The sequence below is a fragment of the Anastrepha obliqua genome, chromosome 6, assembly GCF_027943255.1.
Source record: "Anastrepha obliqua isolate idAnaObli1 chromosome 6, idAnaObli1_1.0, whole genome shotgun sequence".
NCBI lineage: Eukaryota > Metazoa > Arthropoda > Insecta > Diptera > Tephritidae > Anastrepha > Anastrepha obliqua.
Window position 1 is genome coordinate 26,987,490 of NC_072897.1, and position 18,568 is coordinate 27,006,057.

The 18,568-nt window shown below is 35.6% G+C and overlaps 1 protein-coding gene across 1 annotated transcript; it reads left to right on the plus strand.

Moving 5' to 3' along the window:
* Positions 1–17,500: 17,500 nt before the first annotated feature.
* Positions 17,501–17,912, plus strand: LOC129249813 (uncharacterized). The gene is made up of 2 exons (XM_054889462.1): positions 17,501–17,693; positions 17,752–17,912. Exons 1-2 carry the CDS (start codon positions 17,501–17,503, stop codon positions 17,910–17,912), a joined length of 354 nt encoding a protein of 117 aa, XP_054745437.1.
* Positions 17,913–18,568: the final 656 nt, after the last annotated feature.

The window sequence follows — 18,568 nt, forward strand, 5'->3', positions numbered from 1 at the left end:
AATTTGTTCTTCAAATACAAGTTTCACGGATGCTTCTAATCTTTGTAAGTTTTCTCAAGGTTTTAAGGAATAAGAAGAAACACACAAAGGATAAAGAATTTAGTTTTGAGTACTTTCATTTTCTAAAATTTGATTTTTATTCGGCAGACTTGGGAAGGTTAATCTTTGTGACTTTCTAGAGTAATTGCAATCATCATCTTTTAATAAGCCCCAGCAGTAATCAGCAAGCATGCTAGGATTCCATTTTCCTTGATATCTTTTCTCCATAGTTTTTATATCTTGATGAAATATCTTACCATGCTCATCGCTAACGTCTCCACAATTTTTTGGGAAAAAATCCAAATGCGAGTCAAGAAAATGTATCTTCAAGGACATGTTGCAGCCCAAGCGTTCATAGTTTTTCAACATATTTGCAACTAACGTTTTGTACTTGTCAGATCGTCTGCTACCCAGAAAATTCGCGCATACTTCCTTGAATGATATCCAGGCAGCTTTTTCCTTAGCAGTGAGCTTTTTTTGAAATTCTTCATCTTTTAACACTTGGCGAATTTCTGGACCAACAAAAATGCCCTCTTTCAACTTAGCATCACTCAGATATTTAAATTTTTCTTTTAAATGTAGAAATCCTTTACCAGTTTTATCCATGGCTTTTACAAAATTTTTCATCAGGCCAAGTTTGATATGAAGTGGTGGTAAAATGATGTCATTTGAATCAACAAGAGGTTTACTTGAGACATTTTTGGCTCCTGGAATAAATTCCTTTCTCTTAGGCCACGCTTTAACTTTGTAATGCTTATCTCTTGCTCCACTGTCCCATTCGCAAAGAAAACAGCAGAACTTCGTATATCCAGTTTGCAAGCCAAGTACAATTGCTACAACTTTTAAGTCTGCACAAATTTGCCATTTGTAGTTTGAATAGTTAATACAATCTAGAAGCACTTTCATATTTTCATGTGTCTCTTTCATTTTAGCAGCGTGAGCAACAGGGACAGATGGATATAAATTTCCATTAAACAGAAGAACTGCCTTTAAACTGTCTTTGGATGCGTCTATGAATAAACGCCATTCACATGGCTTATGTTCTCTTCTTAATTCCATCATAAGGCCGTCAACATCATTACAGTAGACAAGTTCACCACTCATAGAGAAATACGATTCCAAATTTCTCTGTCGCTTTCTAACGTGAGTTATAAAAGTTCCGGGTTCAAGCATGTTCCATTCTTTTAGCCGAGAACCAAGTAACTCACTCTGAAGTTTTGATAATTTCAGATCTCTAAATAAATCATTTAGTTTTGACTGATTTATAAGAATTGGTTGATCAGAAATGGTATCAAATCACTCAGAATCGGACATTTCTTCTGGTTCTTTACAACCATCCACTGATTGTAAATAAGTACATTTATCTGTCACTAAATCGTCTTCTTGAGCAAGTTTTGGTAGTTTTGGTACAGGTAAGAGTTCACTGTGATTTTGCGGGTAAGTCACTGAAGATACATTTGGATATTCGATTTTACATTTATTCTTCCCAGAATAACCAGAAGTATTTATACTACAAAAGTAACAATTAGTAAAATGATCTATTGGTTCTTTCCATATCATTGGTGTACCAAAAGACATGGAAGGACGCTGTCCTCGTCTCCATAAAAACAAATTTGATGTACAATGATTACAGCAAAAGTTTGGAGTCCAACTTTTATCAAAATTTATTATTTTTAAACTAAAATAATATTCATATGACTCTTTAGTAGCAGGAGTTAATGTGCGTCTCTGCTTTCTTGTCATAAACTGTCCACAAATGTAACAGAATAAATTTGGATCCGTTTTACAAACTCTAGGCATAGTAAAACCTGAGGAATCAGTTAAAGTATAAAAACCAAAAAACTTATATATTTGAAAAATATCTGATGTAGGTAAAGGTCAGATTCTAAGATTTTCTAGTCCTGAAAAAAACTGATGATAAAGAAACTTCGAAGATATTGATTGACCAATTTATGTTGAAGTGTCAATTAAAAATGAACTTTTTATCACAAAAGATATGTAAAGTGCAGTTCTGATAACATATATATCTAATAATTCCGAATCGTGCTAAGCAAACCCAATAACTAAAAACATGATAGGTAAAAGGTACAAGTCAGCGCACCACTATGATAAGGCTAACTAGCCTGCATGGCTGCACCTATGAAAATCGTGCGCGAGCAGTTAAAAAAATTGTGCTACATCAAAATTTACAATTGATTCAGGGTATTTTCGATTTGGATCTTATAACTGAAGGTTCAGGCTTCAGTTTAAGGCTAGGTAGAAGCTTCCATCACCTCAGGTTCATCCACTACATTTGGTCAAAAATGGTCAAAAACACGTTTTTTTGACTTTTTGAACTAATTTTTTTCAAAATCTTGACGTGATGGAAACTTTTTAAGGTCAGATTCGTATTCAGCGATGAAAAATCTATAAGATAGGCCGGGTCCGATGCTTGAATCATTTTCAGTGTCGACTTCTGTAATCAATCTCACACTTAGTTAAAGCTTGATTCATTAGTTGACTAATTCTGCTGTGAAATTCGGATAAGGATGTTTTTCCTTGTCTGCATTTTTCCATTTCTTCCATTATGCTAATGTAACTCTTGGAATTTGCATAATTGTAGTCGAGTCGATTTAATAGTGCTTTGAGTTTTAATGGAGTGTTATGATTTTTTTAATAAACATAACGCAGATCCTTTTATTTTTGTATATCGTATTAAACAAAGCACATCATAATATTCTTTGAAATTTACAAAAGGTTTCAAAGGTTCCACTAAATCGGTTATAACACTTCTCTATGGTTCATACTCATCTGGATTTCAATCAAATGGAGATATTTCTTTAAATATCTTGATGTTTATTTGCGAAGCTTTTATTATTCCAGGTTGTACTGGCCCATGGGTGTACTCCCCCATGATTCCTTGACTGCCGGACTTCAGCGGCTAGTTGTCCTAGTTGCTGAGTAAGTGCATCAATTTGAAAGTACTTTGCTTGCAGAAATATGAGCTCGAACTTATCAATAAATTTGTTTCTGTTGGGCTTTTTAATATTTGAAACTGTTCAGCGCCGTCACTGGTAAATAATCATGGCTGCTACAGCTGCGCCTATGAAAGCATTTTGTTCTTGCAGTCTTGCTTTTTTTTCTTTTTTTGTTTTTTTTTTTGCCATATTACATACAGCAGATTAATGTTCTGCCGGCTCTTACATAATATCCACTAGGTTATCCGCCGAATTTGGCTTCAATGAGAACAGTACGGCTCGTCTTCGTGCTTAAAAATATATAGATAGTGTCCCGTCAGTATTTGGGTCAGATAATAGTCTAACTGTCCATGTTTACGGTTAGCCCATTGGGCTATTAAGGGAACCAGACGGTACGTCCAGCGTCCGTTCAGGGACGAACTCCAATATCCCTGCCGTGAACGCGAGCTACGCTCTCTTGATTCCTTGCGTATTGTCTGCCGTTCTGAAGTAGCTTTGTTTTGGTAAACTTCAGCGTATCCTTTTGCCATTAAATTTATGGGAGTAGTCCTGCAATAACCATAATGGCGTCTTCTGATACCGTTCGAAACGCGCAGCACACTCTGAGGGCACTCAGTCGATACACTGATTTCATACAACTCCTATATGAGCTCGTCTTTTTCTGTTAACTGCATATTTTGCTCCCCCTCGCAACACCTTTCCAAATCGTGGGCTCGGAGAGCATCTTGTAGGGGGAACAATGTTGCAACTACATTACGCAGTGTGGCCGGGCACACTGTTGGGAGTAGCTTGAAAACTTTCAGTTTTTTCATGACTAGCCTATACCCGAGTCCCCAAGGGTTACTATCAACTTCGTCACATAGTTGAAGGAGACATTGTTGTTTACTCCCTTTAATTGCCTTTTTCAGGGCCTTCCTTTTTTGTTTATACTGAAGCTGGTTCTCTTGGAAACTGTGCGTGCCCCTAGAACGTTGATAAGCTGGACTTGCTCTGTTGCACTCGCTACGCAATTCCGCTATGTCCGCTGTCCACTAGTAAACGGGTTCACTGTTATGCCCGTTTGGCTTTGTGTTAGACATGGCTACATCGCATGCTTTTGTTAGGTGCTTCATAGCTTGCGTAGCCTTCTCAGTTGCTTCACCAGTGAGTGTTACGTCTGTCAGCATGAATTCGATAACCTCAGCCTCCATTAAGTCGGCCCTGTATCTCACGTCGTATGTACTTTGGCAACTTTGGTTCGCCATGTTTCTTTATTTCGCAAATTATCGTGAGATGGCCACTCCGGGTATAATGCTGCCTAACGAACTATTTCGCGGAGCGAACAAGGTTGGGACTCTCTAAGGTAAGGTCTATTATCGATCCCCTTTCTGCTTTTTGGAATGTCTGCTGGTTCACTGTGTTCATAAGAACAATGCCTAACATGGCGAAAGTTTCCAAAAGGGCTTCACCTCTTGGACTTGTTCACGGGCATCATCAGTTCACAGCCCAAACGTTAAAATCACCAGCTAGGACCACAGGTCTATGGTCTTTAATATCTTGGGCGAGATTCTCTAGGATGCGGGTAGCCTCAGACAGAGTTAAGCTGGGATGTAGGTAGCAGCTATAGACGCATGTATCCCCAATACGCGCTCGTACAAATCCGCGAGCTGCCTTCACGCTCATAAGTCGGGAGCTATTTGTCCCACAGTTCCAGATTGACGACTTGCCAGTAATATCAGCGGTCCAGCCATTGCCTTCTTGTGTTTATAGGGTTCACGGAGTATAGAAACATCTATTTTGTGTTCCCGTATAGACTGCATGATTAGGTATTGAGCGCTTTCTCATTGGTTAAGGTTTAGTTGCAAGATCTTCATATCTGTCGTATTTCTTTCAGAGCTCTCTGGTATTCTGGGTACTTGCTGCTGGTCATCGCATGTCCTGTGTGTGATTACCATTCGGAATTCACAGAGAGAACGTTGGTTCGAATCTCGGTGAAACACCAAAATTAAGAAAAACATTTTTCTAATAGCGATCGCCGGCAGCCGAAGTATTGAAAATTCCGCGCGCCGCCGGATGTATGAACGCAATGATACATTCTTGTTTCGGCTGACGGTCTTCCTACCGCTATAAACGCAGCTGACCATCATTATTATATTTTCATATGTGTCCAAAATTATATAAAAAAATTTCAATCAGCTTTAAGTACTTTTACTTTTTAATTTATTTTACAAGTTCGCTTGTTCAGCTGACGTATTCTCCCCCCTCTACGGCGCAGCTGACTATTTTTTTTTTATGCTACTAAATGTCAACAATACACAAAAAAAATTTCAGCCGGTATTAAATGAGTTGTTAAACAATTTTTTTCGACACGTTACGCAGCATCCCACGCACGTACGCACCGCTACTGGACCAGCTGACGATTGGTTCCGTCATCTATTGGATGGCGTCTGCCTTTAGTATTAAAATCAGTCGGTATGAAATCATGAAGTCTAAATGACCTCTGGCTCCCGGAATATATATTTAATTCTGTTGACTACGCTCCGCTATGTTAGCTCTCTTCTGTTAACTTTTCCAAGGCCGTGGTGAAATAATAAAAAATTTCTTACCCGCGTTTTGTTAGCATTTGACATTTAACCTGTTCATTCGTTCCTGAGCCTTCTCTACGAATTTACGTTCTCTTCTTTGAGTGCGTCAGGGAAGTGGTTTGATCCGCTACTCTTTGTGTTATTCATAAAGACAGTAGTAATTACTTCTCATTTGCTAATTTTCTGTTATATGTTGACGATTTAAAAAAAACTTCAGTTATAATAACAAAACTGACGTATGCAGGCTTCAAGCAGATATAGACGAATTGGTTATGTGGTATCAAAAATCTGAACTTTCTTTAAATATCAGAAAATGCTGTCAATGCACTTTTTCTAAAATCCCTATTTTATAGCATATCTAATATCGTACTTCAATCGGTCAACGAATATAAAGATTTGAGGTCTAATTTTTGACAGTCGTTTCTCATTTAATAGCCACATTAATTTCGTTTTATCAATATCATATTCTGTCTTAGGCGATAGAATAGCTCAAATTTTACCGACCCTTATACCTTGAAATTATTGTTTACAGTATTCATTCGCTCCAGGTTGCAATACGCCGCCTTTATTTGGAGGCCATACCATAAATTTTTAATTGACAGGATCGAACGTGTTCAAAAGGTGTATCGGAAATTTATACAAAGTTTCTGATCCTTTCCCATCTTACACCTCACGTTTGCTTTTAATGAACCTGAAGTCCTTACAAAGTGGAAGATCGATTCTGTCTCTCTCGTTTGTTCTCAATGTTATTAAGGCGACATTGACTGTCGCTTTCTGCTGCAATGTATTAATTTTTTTACACATCCCAGAAGTCTTCGTAACGCTCTTACTTTCTATTTAAATAACTTCTATACCAGTTATGCTTGCAATGCACCTATTTAACGTGCCCTTCGTGATTGTAATCAGATCTCCAACTCTAACGTGCTAGATTTCTCATTTTCTAAGAAAAAATATTCTGTACTTATGAACTCTATCTTCTATTTAGTTAGATTTAAGCTTGTATAAGTTATTAGTTTCTCTATTGAAAAACCAAAAAAAAATATTTTTCTAGAAGCAGCAGCTTCTTTATTACACAAAAGCAACTTAATAACTAAACTGAAATATGTCTCTTCTATTTATTCTACGTAGTCACGTTGGTTGACAGGCGACTTCTGTTGGTTCCCAAGATAGTTGCGCATGTGGTGTCGTATGCCCGTGGGATAGCGATTTATTTGGTGGTTGCATGCTTACGCAACATTGAGTACTGCTGTCGTATGAATATTTACATATTTCTATGTGGGCAGTTTTGGAGCCCAATTTCAGAGTATGTGCCATTAACTTGTATTTTAATCAGATGTAAGTTTGTAATTGAATTTGTATATATTTTCATTATTCATCAGATTTAGTAGTCAACCCGAAGCTACATATGTTTTCTTGACTTCTTCAAAATAAATAAGTAATTTATTGCTAAAGTCATGTAATTTAGCGAAAAAAGTTGGTGTTGCCAGACACCTCAAGTAAGAACGGAGTTCGCATGCAGAGACGTTTACTGGCAGGAAGTTTGAAAACTTGCAGTTTTTCTGTCCTAGTTTTGGATTTTGAACACATTTTGAAAATATGAATATTGTTTTATATGGAAAACGGCGTCGTAGAAGAAAACTCGGAAAATAAACCGCGAGATTGTCTAGATAATGTTATACACGCATATAACTCATGCGAAACTTGAAAAGAATTATATAAATGGTATCACTGACCAAAACGCATGTTTTAATGCTTCGATAAACTTTAGTTACTTTGCGTAGAACTCCACTGTTGTCAATTCCAATGAATTGTTATTCTCGTTTGAAATTCGAAAATGACGTATTGATAAATGCATTTGCTTGATCTTTTTGGTTGGCAACCCTAACACCACCAGAAAGTGAATTTATAAGTGAATTTATTATACGAAAAATTAACTGTGTATAAAGTGGCAAAAATATAAATTTGTGCAAAGCCGAGCAAAGTACATTTTCTTAATCGAAAAACGCATATTTTGCTAATTAAAAATTTGGCGCTCAGAGCTTGAAACAATAACAAAAATGCTTAACAAAAACGTCAAATCAATAATGCATTAATCAAACACAGCCAGCTGCAATAATCTCGGCCGGAATATTTGCAAGTTTTTGTGCTTCTGCATAATTTAAATTTATTCAGTGTTGCCAACTGTCATTTCTTCCGCATATTACAAAAAAATAAAGACAACAATAATAATAAGTTACAAAATTAAAAATGGGGAACTCCTCACCAAATCGGGGTGGTTCGAAACAACGAAAACAAATGCAATAACAGCATCAAAAACAACTGGAACAGCAACTTCAACAGCAAGCCCAACAACACCAAAAACAGCAACGATTGCTTATAACCCCTTCTTCTCCGTGGAATACACAACGTCTTTCCTCAGATATTAACTCGCCAAAACCCTTGGAAAATTAAGAACAAATCACGCAACAGAAAATTATACAGCAGAAAATTAATTTACTGCAAGAACAGCTGAAGTTGCTACACAACCAGAAAATCGAAGAAACCACTCCCCACTCTGCTCTAAATGAACCTCCCCAAAATTAACAGCAGAATTTCTCTCCAACACCCTCACCCAGTAAATCTGCTCCAGGTAATGATTGGCAAACTGTTGACCCCAAAAAAAAAGATCACGTGATAGCCCAGGTAAGCCAAAAATATCCCAAAAACAAGCTTAATTCGATCAGTATTGGCTAGGTAGCTCGAAGTCCTCTGAAAATCGTTTCTATTCCCTTGAAACTGAAAGAAAAAATGAAAAAAAACCCAAGCCGCAAGAAGAAACATCCCGAAGCCACCACCAATATTTGTAGACAAAGTCAACAATATTACCCCTCTGACGAAGCTCTTAACTCAATAATATGCACGCATCTATTGACACTGAAGAAAGTTCTCAAGAACTTAAAGATCTGGGTCACACAGCGACGAATATTGCTGCGTAGTAAAGCATAGAATTTCAAAAACTCCACTTCCGATGTTCATTGTCGAGTTGAAACCGAGCCTGAACAATAGAGATATGAGTTTGAACCCCCACGCCTGAAACGCGAAATTCTTCAATGCTTTAACGGCCAGTAGTACCGATAGCCAAAACCATCGCTTTCATTAAGTGCGCTGTACCCCACTTATCCTCAAATTGCTCGCAACAGATGAAAACAGACGACGTCGAATGTGCCTAATGCGAAGAGAATCACCAAGCAAATTATTAAGGCTGCATTATATTATAAAAATCTACAGAAGCTCAGATACCCACCATTAAGAAAAAAGGATGAGAACCTAACACCCATCGTACAAAATTCAAAAGTCCATTCCTGCTACTCCAGCGCCCAGACACAGCCGTAACTCACTTACTTATTCCCAAGTTGCTAAAAATATCCCAGAAAATATAAGTGCATCCTCAGCCCCTCAGCCCAAAGAAACAACATCGGAGTCTTCAAGTGAAATGCAAGAAATGATCGCACTTTCAAACAAGTCTTGCAACAAGTCTCATCAGTGATGAACTCGTTGCCCCCACGACTCAAAACTAACCCACTCAAGCCCATGAATATTCTCCTCTGGAACGCTAATTGGCTCTCCAAACCCATATTAGAAATAATGCTGCTTCTCAAATCACACGATATTGACATTTTCCAAATATGCGAAACTCATTTCACCGATAAAAGCTACTTTTGTATCCCAAATTACAAGTTATATCACACAATGCACCCCGATAAAAAGTGCATGCCGGCTCTGCTATTCTCATAAAAAACACCATCTTACACTACAGCATTAACTCTTATTGCACCGAAGCTTTCCAAGCTACAGGCCTCCTAGGAATCTCATCAGTTTACAGCCCACCCAAGCATGTTATAAAATCTGAGGAATATTAAATATTCGTCTCAACCCTCGCCTTTCAGGTGGAGACTATAAGGCCAAGCACACGCAGTGGAATCTTGACTCCCTTCTCCAAAAGGTCGCCAGCTTTAAGCAGCGGTAACAAATTTGAATCTCATTACAGCCTCCTCAGGCTCCCCAACACATTGGTCGACTGACACGAATAAAATACCCGATTTAATCGACTTTTGTGTAGCAAAAGGTTTTCCGCCAAGTGAAATAAACTGTAACTCATGTTATGAAGAAATCTGACTGCAAGTACTTCCGGACGCTTGTATCCTCAGCCCCCTTTCAAGACCAACGAAGACATAAAAATGCTGTGGAGCATTTTAACAGCTGCGTCCAGCAAGTAACTTGGAAATCCACACCTTACGTAATGAAGCGACAACGCTCGCAGATATTTTGCATAGTTGAAGAAAAACGCCAGGCGTGATAGCGTTGGCAACAAACCCTTGAGCTCGCTTGCACAAGAACTCAAGGAACTTCTCAAAAATGAACGTAACTCTCAACTGCAAAACTCTCTCAGTAACCTCTATGCATCCTATTTTTCCGATTACTCTCTTTGGAAAGCAGCAAAAAAGTTCAGCACAATCAGCTATTAATATGGAAAATAACAACTGGGCTAAGTCGGATCTCGAAAAAGCTCAAACATTTCCTCGTCAATTATCCCGAGTTTTTAACCCAGATGGACCCACCCATATAAAAATTGTCAAAAAATGAAGTGGACGAACGAAAAAAAAACTTAAAACCAAGCCCCTGGATATGATGTCATCACTGGAGAAGTACTCGAGCAACTCCCAGCAGAAGGAATATCTTTCCTCACGTATATATACAATGTCTCAATATTAACTGGTTTTGTCCCTCCCAATAGAAAGTTTCTCAAATAAAAATGAACCCGGAAAAAGCGTCAAAATAGGGGAGTCTTATCGCCCCATTAGCTTGTTGCCTATTACCTCAAAAGTTTTGGTGTCACTATTTCTCAAACGAATAATGCCCATAATTCAAGACCGAAAATTAATCCCAAGTTTCCTTTACACGCAAGGGAAATACTTGCCCACCCGTTTAACTCAATACCACAATTATACCCCAAAGTAATGTCACAAAATATCTCGGACTGTATCTTGACTGCAAGCTCACATGACAAACCCAAATTTTTACTAAACGCAGGATCACGTGATCTTAAAGTCCCCACAATAGCTGAAGAAATCATTTCCTTTAACACATGAATTAAGTGAACTTTAAAAGGAATTTTTTAATATTGTTTTCACCTAAGTATTTTTTAAACAATTTGTTTGGGAACGTATATATCGTGTAAAAAGAGAATCAGGTGTACATTCAAGATCCTTTAACTCCTAGTTGGAGCATAGGACGTCGAATGATAATGTATGGGTAGGTATAAAATTATCTACTCTTATCCGACATATTTAAATATTTAAATAACATAACTACAGAACCGCAGCTTATATGGAGAAAAATAAAAATTGAAAATCAAAAAGTTTTCAGGTCGTAAAACATGAGGTTAGATGCAATAAACAACGGTATATTTTTTCAGCCCGATCCGATGATGTCTAACCGTGCCCATTTGATCCCAAAGTATGGAAAATTTGAAAAAATCACAATTTTTACAAATTTTTTTTCGTTTTGAATTTTTTTGTTCGAATTTTATATTTATTGATGTGATGCGATTTTAATTAATGATCTTGTTTACTTTATTGCGGTATGGTCCAATTTATATCGCGAAAGCCACCTGACAAAAGGCGCTTTCAGCACACATAACTGATTAGTGATACGTCGAAAATATGTCACCGTCAGTTGAGTCAGAGAAATTGTGTTTTATGAACGGTGTGTTGAGCCAGCTGCTAAATGAAATAATTATTTTTAAATTTTATGCAAAGGTACTTTTTAAATAATTTTTCACACTTCACTATAATAATAAAAATAAAAATTTGTTTCATAATAAATACTTTGGTGATTACTAAACAATTCATCAACTGTTGTGTTCGCTGAATACGCTAAAAGTTTTGAATTTTTTACTCGACTTTTGAATTAGTAGACTTTGACATTGCATTCTTATTCAGTGTGAATTTTTTTCTCGATATTTGAATTGGTAGGCTATGGCATTGCATTTTTATTCAGTTTCAGTTGTCTTATGCGTTTAATAGTACAAAAGTAATTAGTTAGTGAAAAAATGAGTTCAAAATCATTATCAGGTAATCCGAAAAAAAGATTACGTTCTAAGCAAAAAATATTTCTTGTGGGTGAATGTGAAAGTGTTATTTTGGGGGCCAAGTTGGCATCAATGAAACAGGTGCTCCAATTACACAGGCCTGCGAAATTTAACTTTTTTCAGTTTCTAGAATGGCTGTACTTGTTTCTTGTAGTTTTTTATGCGCTGAATACGAATCTGACCTTCAAAATGCTCCATCACGTCAGGATTTTTGGTAAATGAAGCCTAAAAGGTCAAAAAATGGCCATTTTAGCCATTTTTGATAATTTTTTTCGGGATAGAAATTTTTTTTTTCAATTTTCGACGAAAAGGTCGCATAGTACAACTTTTTAGCTTTAAGACCCATTTTTTAAATTATTGTACGATTTTTTAAAAAAAAGTTATGACATTTTGAAATTAACAGTTTCAGTTACGCCAATAGACGTTATACCCAACGTATACGTAACTGAAACTGTTAATTTCAAAATGTCATAACTTTTTTTTAAAAAATCGTACAATAATTTAAAAAAATGGGTTTTAAAGCTAAAGAGTTGTACTATGCGATCTTTTCGTCGAAAATTGAAAAAAAAAATTTTCTATCCCAAAAAAAATTATCAAAAATTATTGTCAATTTTGACCTTTTTGGCTTCATTTACCAAAAATCCTGACGTGATGGAGCATTTTGAAGGTCAGATTCGTTTTCAGCGCATAAAAAACTACAAGAAACAAGTACAGCCATTCTAGAAACTCACCCTCGCAGGACTGTGTTATTGTTTTACAAAATGAGGCACGAAAACTTGACTTTGGAAAGCAGTATGAAATACACGATTGGTGCCACGATTGAATTTTGGAAAAAAGCTAAAATTCCCACGGCGCAAGAAAAAAATTGTATTAAAAAACTTAAAAATCTTTACGAAGAATGGAGAAATTTACAAAAACATTCCAAGACTCCTAACGAGAAGTGTCCTAAAAATGAAGCAGAGTTTGAGGATAAAATTGAAAACTTCATATTTGACATTGCAGCCATGGATGCCCTGGGTATAATGAAAATGCAGGAAGATAAAGACTTTATTTTGCTCCAAAGAAATAGAGGACGTCCAGGTAGTATTTATGTATGGGGCCGATACTGTACTCACAAGAAAAGAAAAACGCAAAGAGCAACGAATGGAAAAAGAAAGAAAGCGCGTTGAAAAGCATTTAGTTCACAGTAAGTTTATTAAAGTTAAGCTTTACTGGTTCTGTTTTTTAATATTTGATTCCATTTGAAGCTAATTATCCTCTTGAAGTCTCTGATACCGAGGATGCTGAAAAGGATATTTCAGCTGGCGAAGAAAATGCAGCAAAAGATATGAATGAAGGCGAAGATACAGACGGAAGAAGCATTAATTTACTACCGAAAAAGGCAAATCGAGAAAAAATTAATTTTATTGATGATAGAATGCTTGCATGCACGGACAAATATAACCTCTCAACAAGAGATGCCATGCATTTGGTGAGTGCAACGGTTGCTGCCTTCATAAATACCATGCAAAGTGTTAATGGAACGCCGTCAATAAAAATGGAAAATTTAATTCTTAATCGAACAACATTACATTCGATGAGGAGAGATTATCGTCGCAGACAAGCTCAAGCGATTATTAATGGATTCAATGTAATGGTTTTACTGAATATGTTTATAAGATTTTGGATTCTTGACCTTTCTTTTTACTTGTTTGTAGATTCCCGACGTTTTTGTCCTTCACTGGGATGGCAAGCTGCTTGCAGAAATCCGAGGTACAGGAAAGAAAGATAGATTGTCTCTCGTTGTCACAGGAGAAAATATGGAAAAACTGCTGCTAATACGGGAGTTAATAATGGAGCAGCGTTCTTGCTTGAAAAAAGTTTGGGCCGAAATTTACTTTTCTTTCCCTGTCGTCACCATGTTAGTGAGTTGCTAGTCAAAGCAGTGTTCGAACTAAATTTTGGCAAATCATCAGCACTGGAAGTTCCCTTATTCAATCGTTTCTCTAACAGCTGGAAAAACATTAATTCTAAGTCATTCAAAAGTGGAATATCGGAAAATGAAGTTCGGAAAGTCTTTACAATAGCTGAAGTGGAAATATTTAAGAATTTTTGTCTAACTGCATTAAATAGTCACCACACTCGTGCCGATTATAAAGAATTACTACAACTATCATTGCTCTTTGTTGGGGAAGATGTACCAAATTAATTTAAATCTAAGAAGCCTTTGTATTTTTTTAACCTGCATCTACGTTCCATATTGGTTTCGTTGTGTGGATCCAATAGCTGCTCCACAAAATTACCTTAAGCTCATTCAAGATGTTATTGTATATTTCGATAAGAATGTATCCAATGCCTTTTTACATAAAATTAAAAATCATTTATGGTATTTGTCGGAAGAGCCGGTTGGCCTTTCATTTTTTGATGATCAAATTCCTTCACATATTAAGCGAAAAATGGTGTAAGCAATTACTAGCGATAACCAGAAGAAAGATGCTGTTCCAAAGAGAGTTGTTGCAACAATGTCAAAAATAACGCTTTACGACAGCAAGAATATAAATGATTTTATTTCATCAAGAACTAAAACATTCTTTACCCACTTAGGAATTGAAACAAGTTTTTTGGAATCAGATCCTTCAACATGGCAAGAAAATGAAGATTATATAGCGGGAAAACGAATTTGTCAGCATTTGTCTGTAGTTAATGACGCTGCAGAGAGAGCATTGAAATTGATCACAGACTACAACAGATCGCTTACTTATAATGAAGAAGATAAACAGTACTTACTGCAAGTTGTTGAGCACTACAGGCAATTGTATCCGTCTTACACCAAAGCATCTCTCATTAAATAGACAATCTAATTCTTTAATTAAAATTTTATTAAATTAAAATAAATTATATAAATAAAGTTAAATTATATATATATTAAGTATATTATATACATATTAGATTAAATTAAATTATATAAATTGGAAACAAAAAAAATTTTGTAAAAATTGTGATTTTTTGAAATTGTCCATACTTTGGGATCAATTGGCACGGTTAGGCATCATCGGATCGGGTTAAAAAATTACACCGTTTTTCATTACTCCTAACCTCATGTTTTAAGACTCGAAAATTTATGGATTTCCACAAAAAAAAAAATTACGGCCAGTCTAGTGCACAGCATAAATCGTGACACCCACCCATTTCTAAAAATCATTTTAAGAAATTGCACACATTATTGAAGATTCTGGAAAACTTTATTAATATATGAATAAAATTTGTAATTATTCCAACCATCCAATCAATCAGAACCAATTGTGTCTGCTGCACCAACAACGACAAGTAAAAATGTAACTGTAACTAAGAAATTCGTACAGTAAAACTGTTGGTACGCTCGTACTTTGTAGCTGCCAATGCGCGAAATAACGGTAATTTTGATTTGCGATGCTTCGAAATAATATTTGTTGACATACTATTTTCAGTATAACTGATGAAGTTCGTTTATTCACATTTGTGTTTACTTTTTTATGTCAGGTCTCGAAAAGAATTGACATTAGAGGAGAAAAAACATTGTTGTACGCATGCATAAAGATAGAAAATCGTACTAAAAAATCGAGAAAACCATCAGAGCACAAGGTAATACAAAGATTCAAAACGGAGAAAAGGTCGAAAATAAGTAGAGATCAGCCCACCCTAGGAAATTAACTGATAGAGATAAACGACTTATCAAGAAAACAATAAAAAAAATCCTTTCGAAAGTGCTCCGTATTAGACAGTTGCAGTTGTTTCATCAGATACAGTGCGAACGTCAATCAAAAGAAATTGATATAAGACATGTATTGCTAAAAAAAACCCCCTTTGTCAGTGATACTAATAGAAATAAAAGGCTCGAATTTGCCAGAACGTATTAACGGAAAGAATTTGACTTCTGCATGTCCACATCAGGTGTTGGCAATCTTGTTTTTATTGATGGATTATGACAAAAAAGTATATTTAAAAGTCCTTGTTACGAGGAACTGAAAAAATGGGATTGTCTGGTAAATTTTACTTCGAGCACGACAACGATCCCTAGCACACCGCGCACATAGTGAAGATGTGGCTAATACATAAAGTACCTCAATTGTTATCAACACCTCCACAGAGCCCAGATATGAACCCTATAGAGCATTTATGGGATCATTTGCAAAAGCGATTAAGGAAACACCACATAACTTCCAAAAATCAATTTAAAAGCTTGATCCAAGCTGAATGTCAAAATACAAATTCGGATTATACAAAAAACATGATTCGCTCAATGCCTGACCGACTAAAAGGTGTTATTTGATTACGAGAATATTGTACTAGATATTAAATGCAATTTAATAAATAGTCTGAGCTTCAGTCGTTAAAAAGAGTACTTCGCTTTGATGAGCTGGCCTCTGCAATTGCTCCGCTCTCAGCTGAAGTAACAGATATTCGCCTCAACCTTCGCGCTTCTATTAACGGAAGTAAAGGCGTGTATACACAAAAAGAATGGAACACGAAGCAAGTGCGTTGTCGATCTGTCTTTGCGGAAGCAGTGAGCAAGCGTACGGGAAACACACATGCAGATGTACATACCGTCATATGAATTCAAAAAAGCCCTAAGTTACAAAAAGTTCAAAATCGACTTTTTAGTTGATTATCATGTACCGTATCATAATACATGTTCCTTTAAAATTTTATCATCCAATAACCAATAATGACGTTGGTATAAACAAAATTCGAAAAGCAAGTGCAAGCGTAACAAATTTGCGAACCAAAACTGTAACTTACGCCTTTAGAGAAATAATAAACAACAAACACAAGAAGGCATAGCATGCCATGCCATTGTGTGTGTTCTTATTTATCAGTTTTTTAATTATCAGTTACTGACGAAAAGTATTGACGATAAGGTTTTTTGCATCTCTGTATTAACAGTTAGTTTTTCTTTTGTATGTTTCTAAGAGGCTTTACTGAGTTAGAGTTTATTTAATTAAAACTAAAAATCTCTAAAAATGATTAACGAAACTAATTTTGATAAGTCAGTGTTTAAAAAAACGGTGCATAAAACATATTTAAATTACAATAACCGAATGACCGGCAAAATTTATAAAGGTCTTAATATGGGAATTGTGTGTGAAAAGAATCCTCGAAAATGAGCTTAAGATGCCAGTCTAAATTTTGTGAAAAAAGCACATTGCGTCATTGCTCCCAATATGATGAAAATATACGCCAAGAAATATTTGATGGATTTTAGAACATGTCGTGGAAAGAAAAAAAGATTTATGTAATAAGTCAAGTAGAATTAGAAGAAAAAGCACGAAACCGTAATACATTTTCGAGGCGATCGCTATCTAAACGGTATTATTTGAAAGCAAAAGCAACTCGTTTGCCGGCAAATGTTTATGTCATGTTATGAAATGAGAAAAAAAAGAAAACGATATCGAAAGTGCCAAGTCTGGACTGTGCTTATTATTATGCATGGATATGCAAGCAGGGAAATTGATTCCCTAAACAAATGCTAGAGCCTCATATTATAAAATGAAATTACAGGTGCATAATTTCACTATTTATAATATCATTACTCACGAGTCTGATAATTACATTTGGGATGAGTCTGAAGGGAATCTTCTAGCGTCTACTACCCCCACATGTATTGTTAAATACTTAGAGAAGTGTTTACTTCAGTCACCAGATACGAGTATTAACCATGTCATAATATATTCTGATGGCTGCTTTTATCAAAACCGCAATGCCATATTGTCAAACGCATTGCTATCTTTATGCATTGAAAAACACATAGCGATAGAGCATAAATATTATATTTAATAGTTGGACACACTCAAATGGAGTGCGATTTACCACATTCGCTTATCCAAAGAACAATTATCAATAAAAAAATTAATCTTCCGTCTGAATTTGTTCAGTATGTTAAGGATTCTCGAAAGACGTCATCTCCACTGAACACTCATCACCTTACTCATTCATATTTTCGGGATTATGACTCTCTTCCTAAGCGATACTCTTCTATTCGTCCAGGTAACATCATCAAAATCAACTTTCACGATCTACTTTTACAATAATATGTGTTTTACAGGCAAAAAAATTGGTGATCCTACCGTTAACAAAATTCGAGTACTGGCATATGATCCGCTAGGAATTATTTATTTCAAAACAAACATCAAAGACGAATATACTCTTCTTCCACATCGATGTGCCAAAAAGATTAAACCATACCAAAAGATTAAATATTTCTAAAAAAAGTGGGAACATCTGAACGATCTTAAGTCCTTTATACCAGCAAATTGTCATGATTTTTATACTAATTTGCCCTATGAAAATGAATAGCAAGATTTATGAAAAGCGTTCATCTTTTTACAAATTTAATTTCTTTTTGTTTAACTTTGTTTTTGAGAATTATTTTTTGTTTTGTTGGTTTGTTATCAAAATAAAAAATATATAACAATAAATTGGATAATATCCATTATAATATATTACAAAAACGAACTTTTTTTCTGTCCTATGAACCAAATATACTTTTTGGAAAGTGGAGAAAAAATAAAAATACACGTGTATCGGCGATTTTCATGTACACGTCAGAAATTTTTTTTTATTTTTTATGTATAAAATATAGAGCTCGTAGTCCGCCTGTTTGAAAAACTTTGGATCAATTTTTAACCCTTTTTCCGTGATCCAATCGCGCTGAATTTTTGCAGGCAGACTCGTGGAAATGTTTTTATTATGTAAAATTAAAAAAAAAAAAATTTATCAATTCTCAGATTTTCTTGAATTTTTTTTTCTAAAGAAAAAAATTTTTTTCTAAATTTTCGGCATAACTTGAAGGGACTCCAAATTTTTAAACAACTTATTAACCTTTAATTTATTGTTTCATACAACACACTCTGTGCCGTTTG

What these genes read in the sequence shown, in the direction of transcription:
- LOC129249813 (XM_054889462.1), top strand. Translation starts at nt 17,501, where the DNA reads ATGGAGTGCGATTTACCACATTCGCTTATCCAAAGAACAATTATCAAT. An exon ending in ATACTCTTCTATTCGTCCAG is followed by an intron (nt 17,694 to 17,751) that starts GTAACATCATCA and finishes TGTGTTTTACAG; the next exon opens with GCAAAAAAATTGGTGATCCT.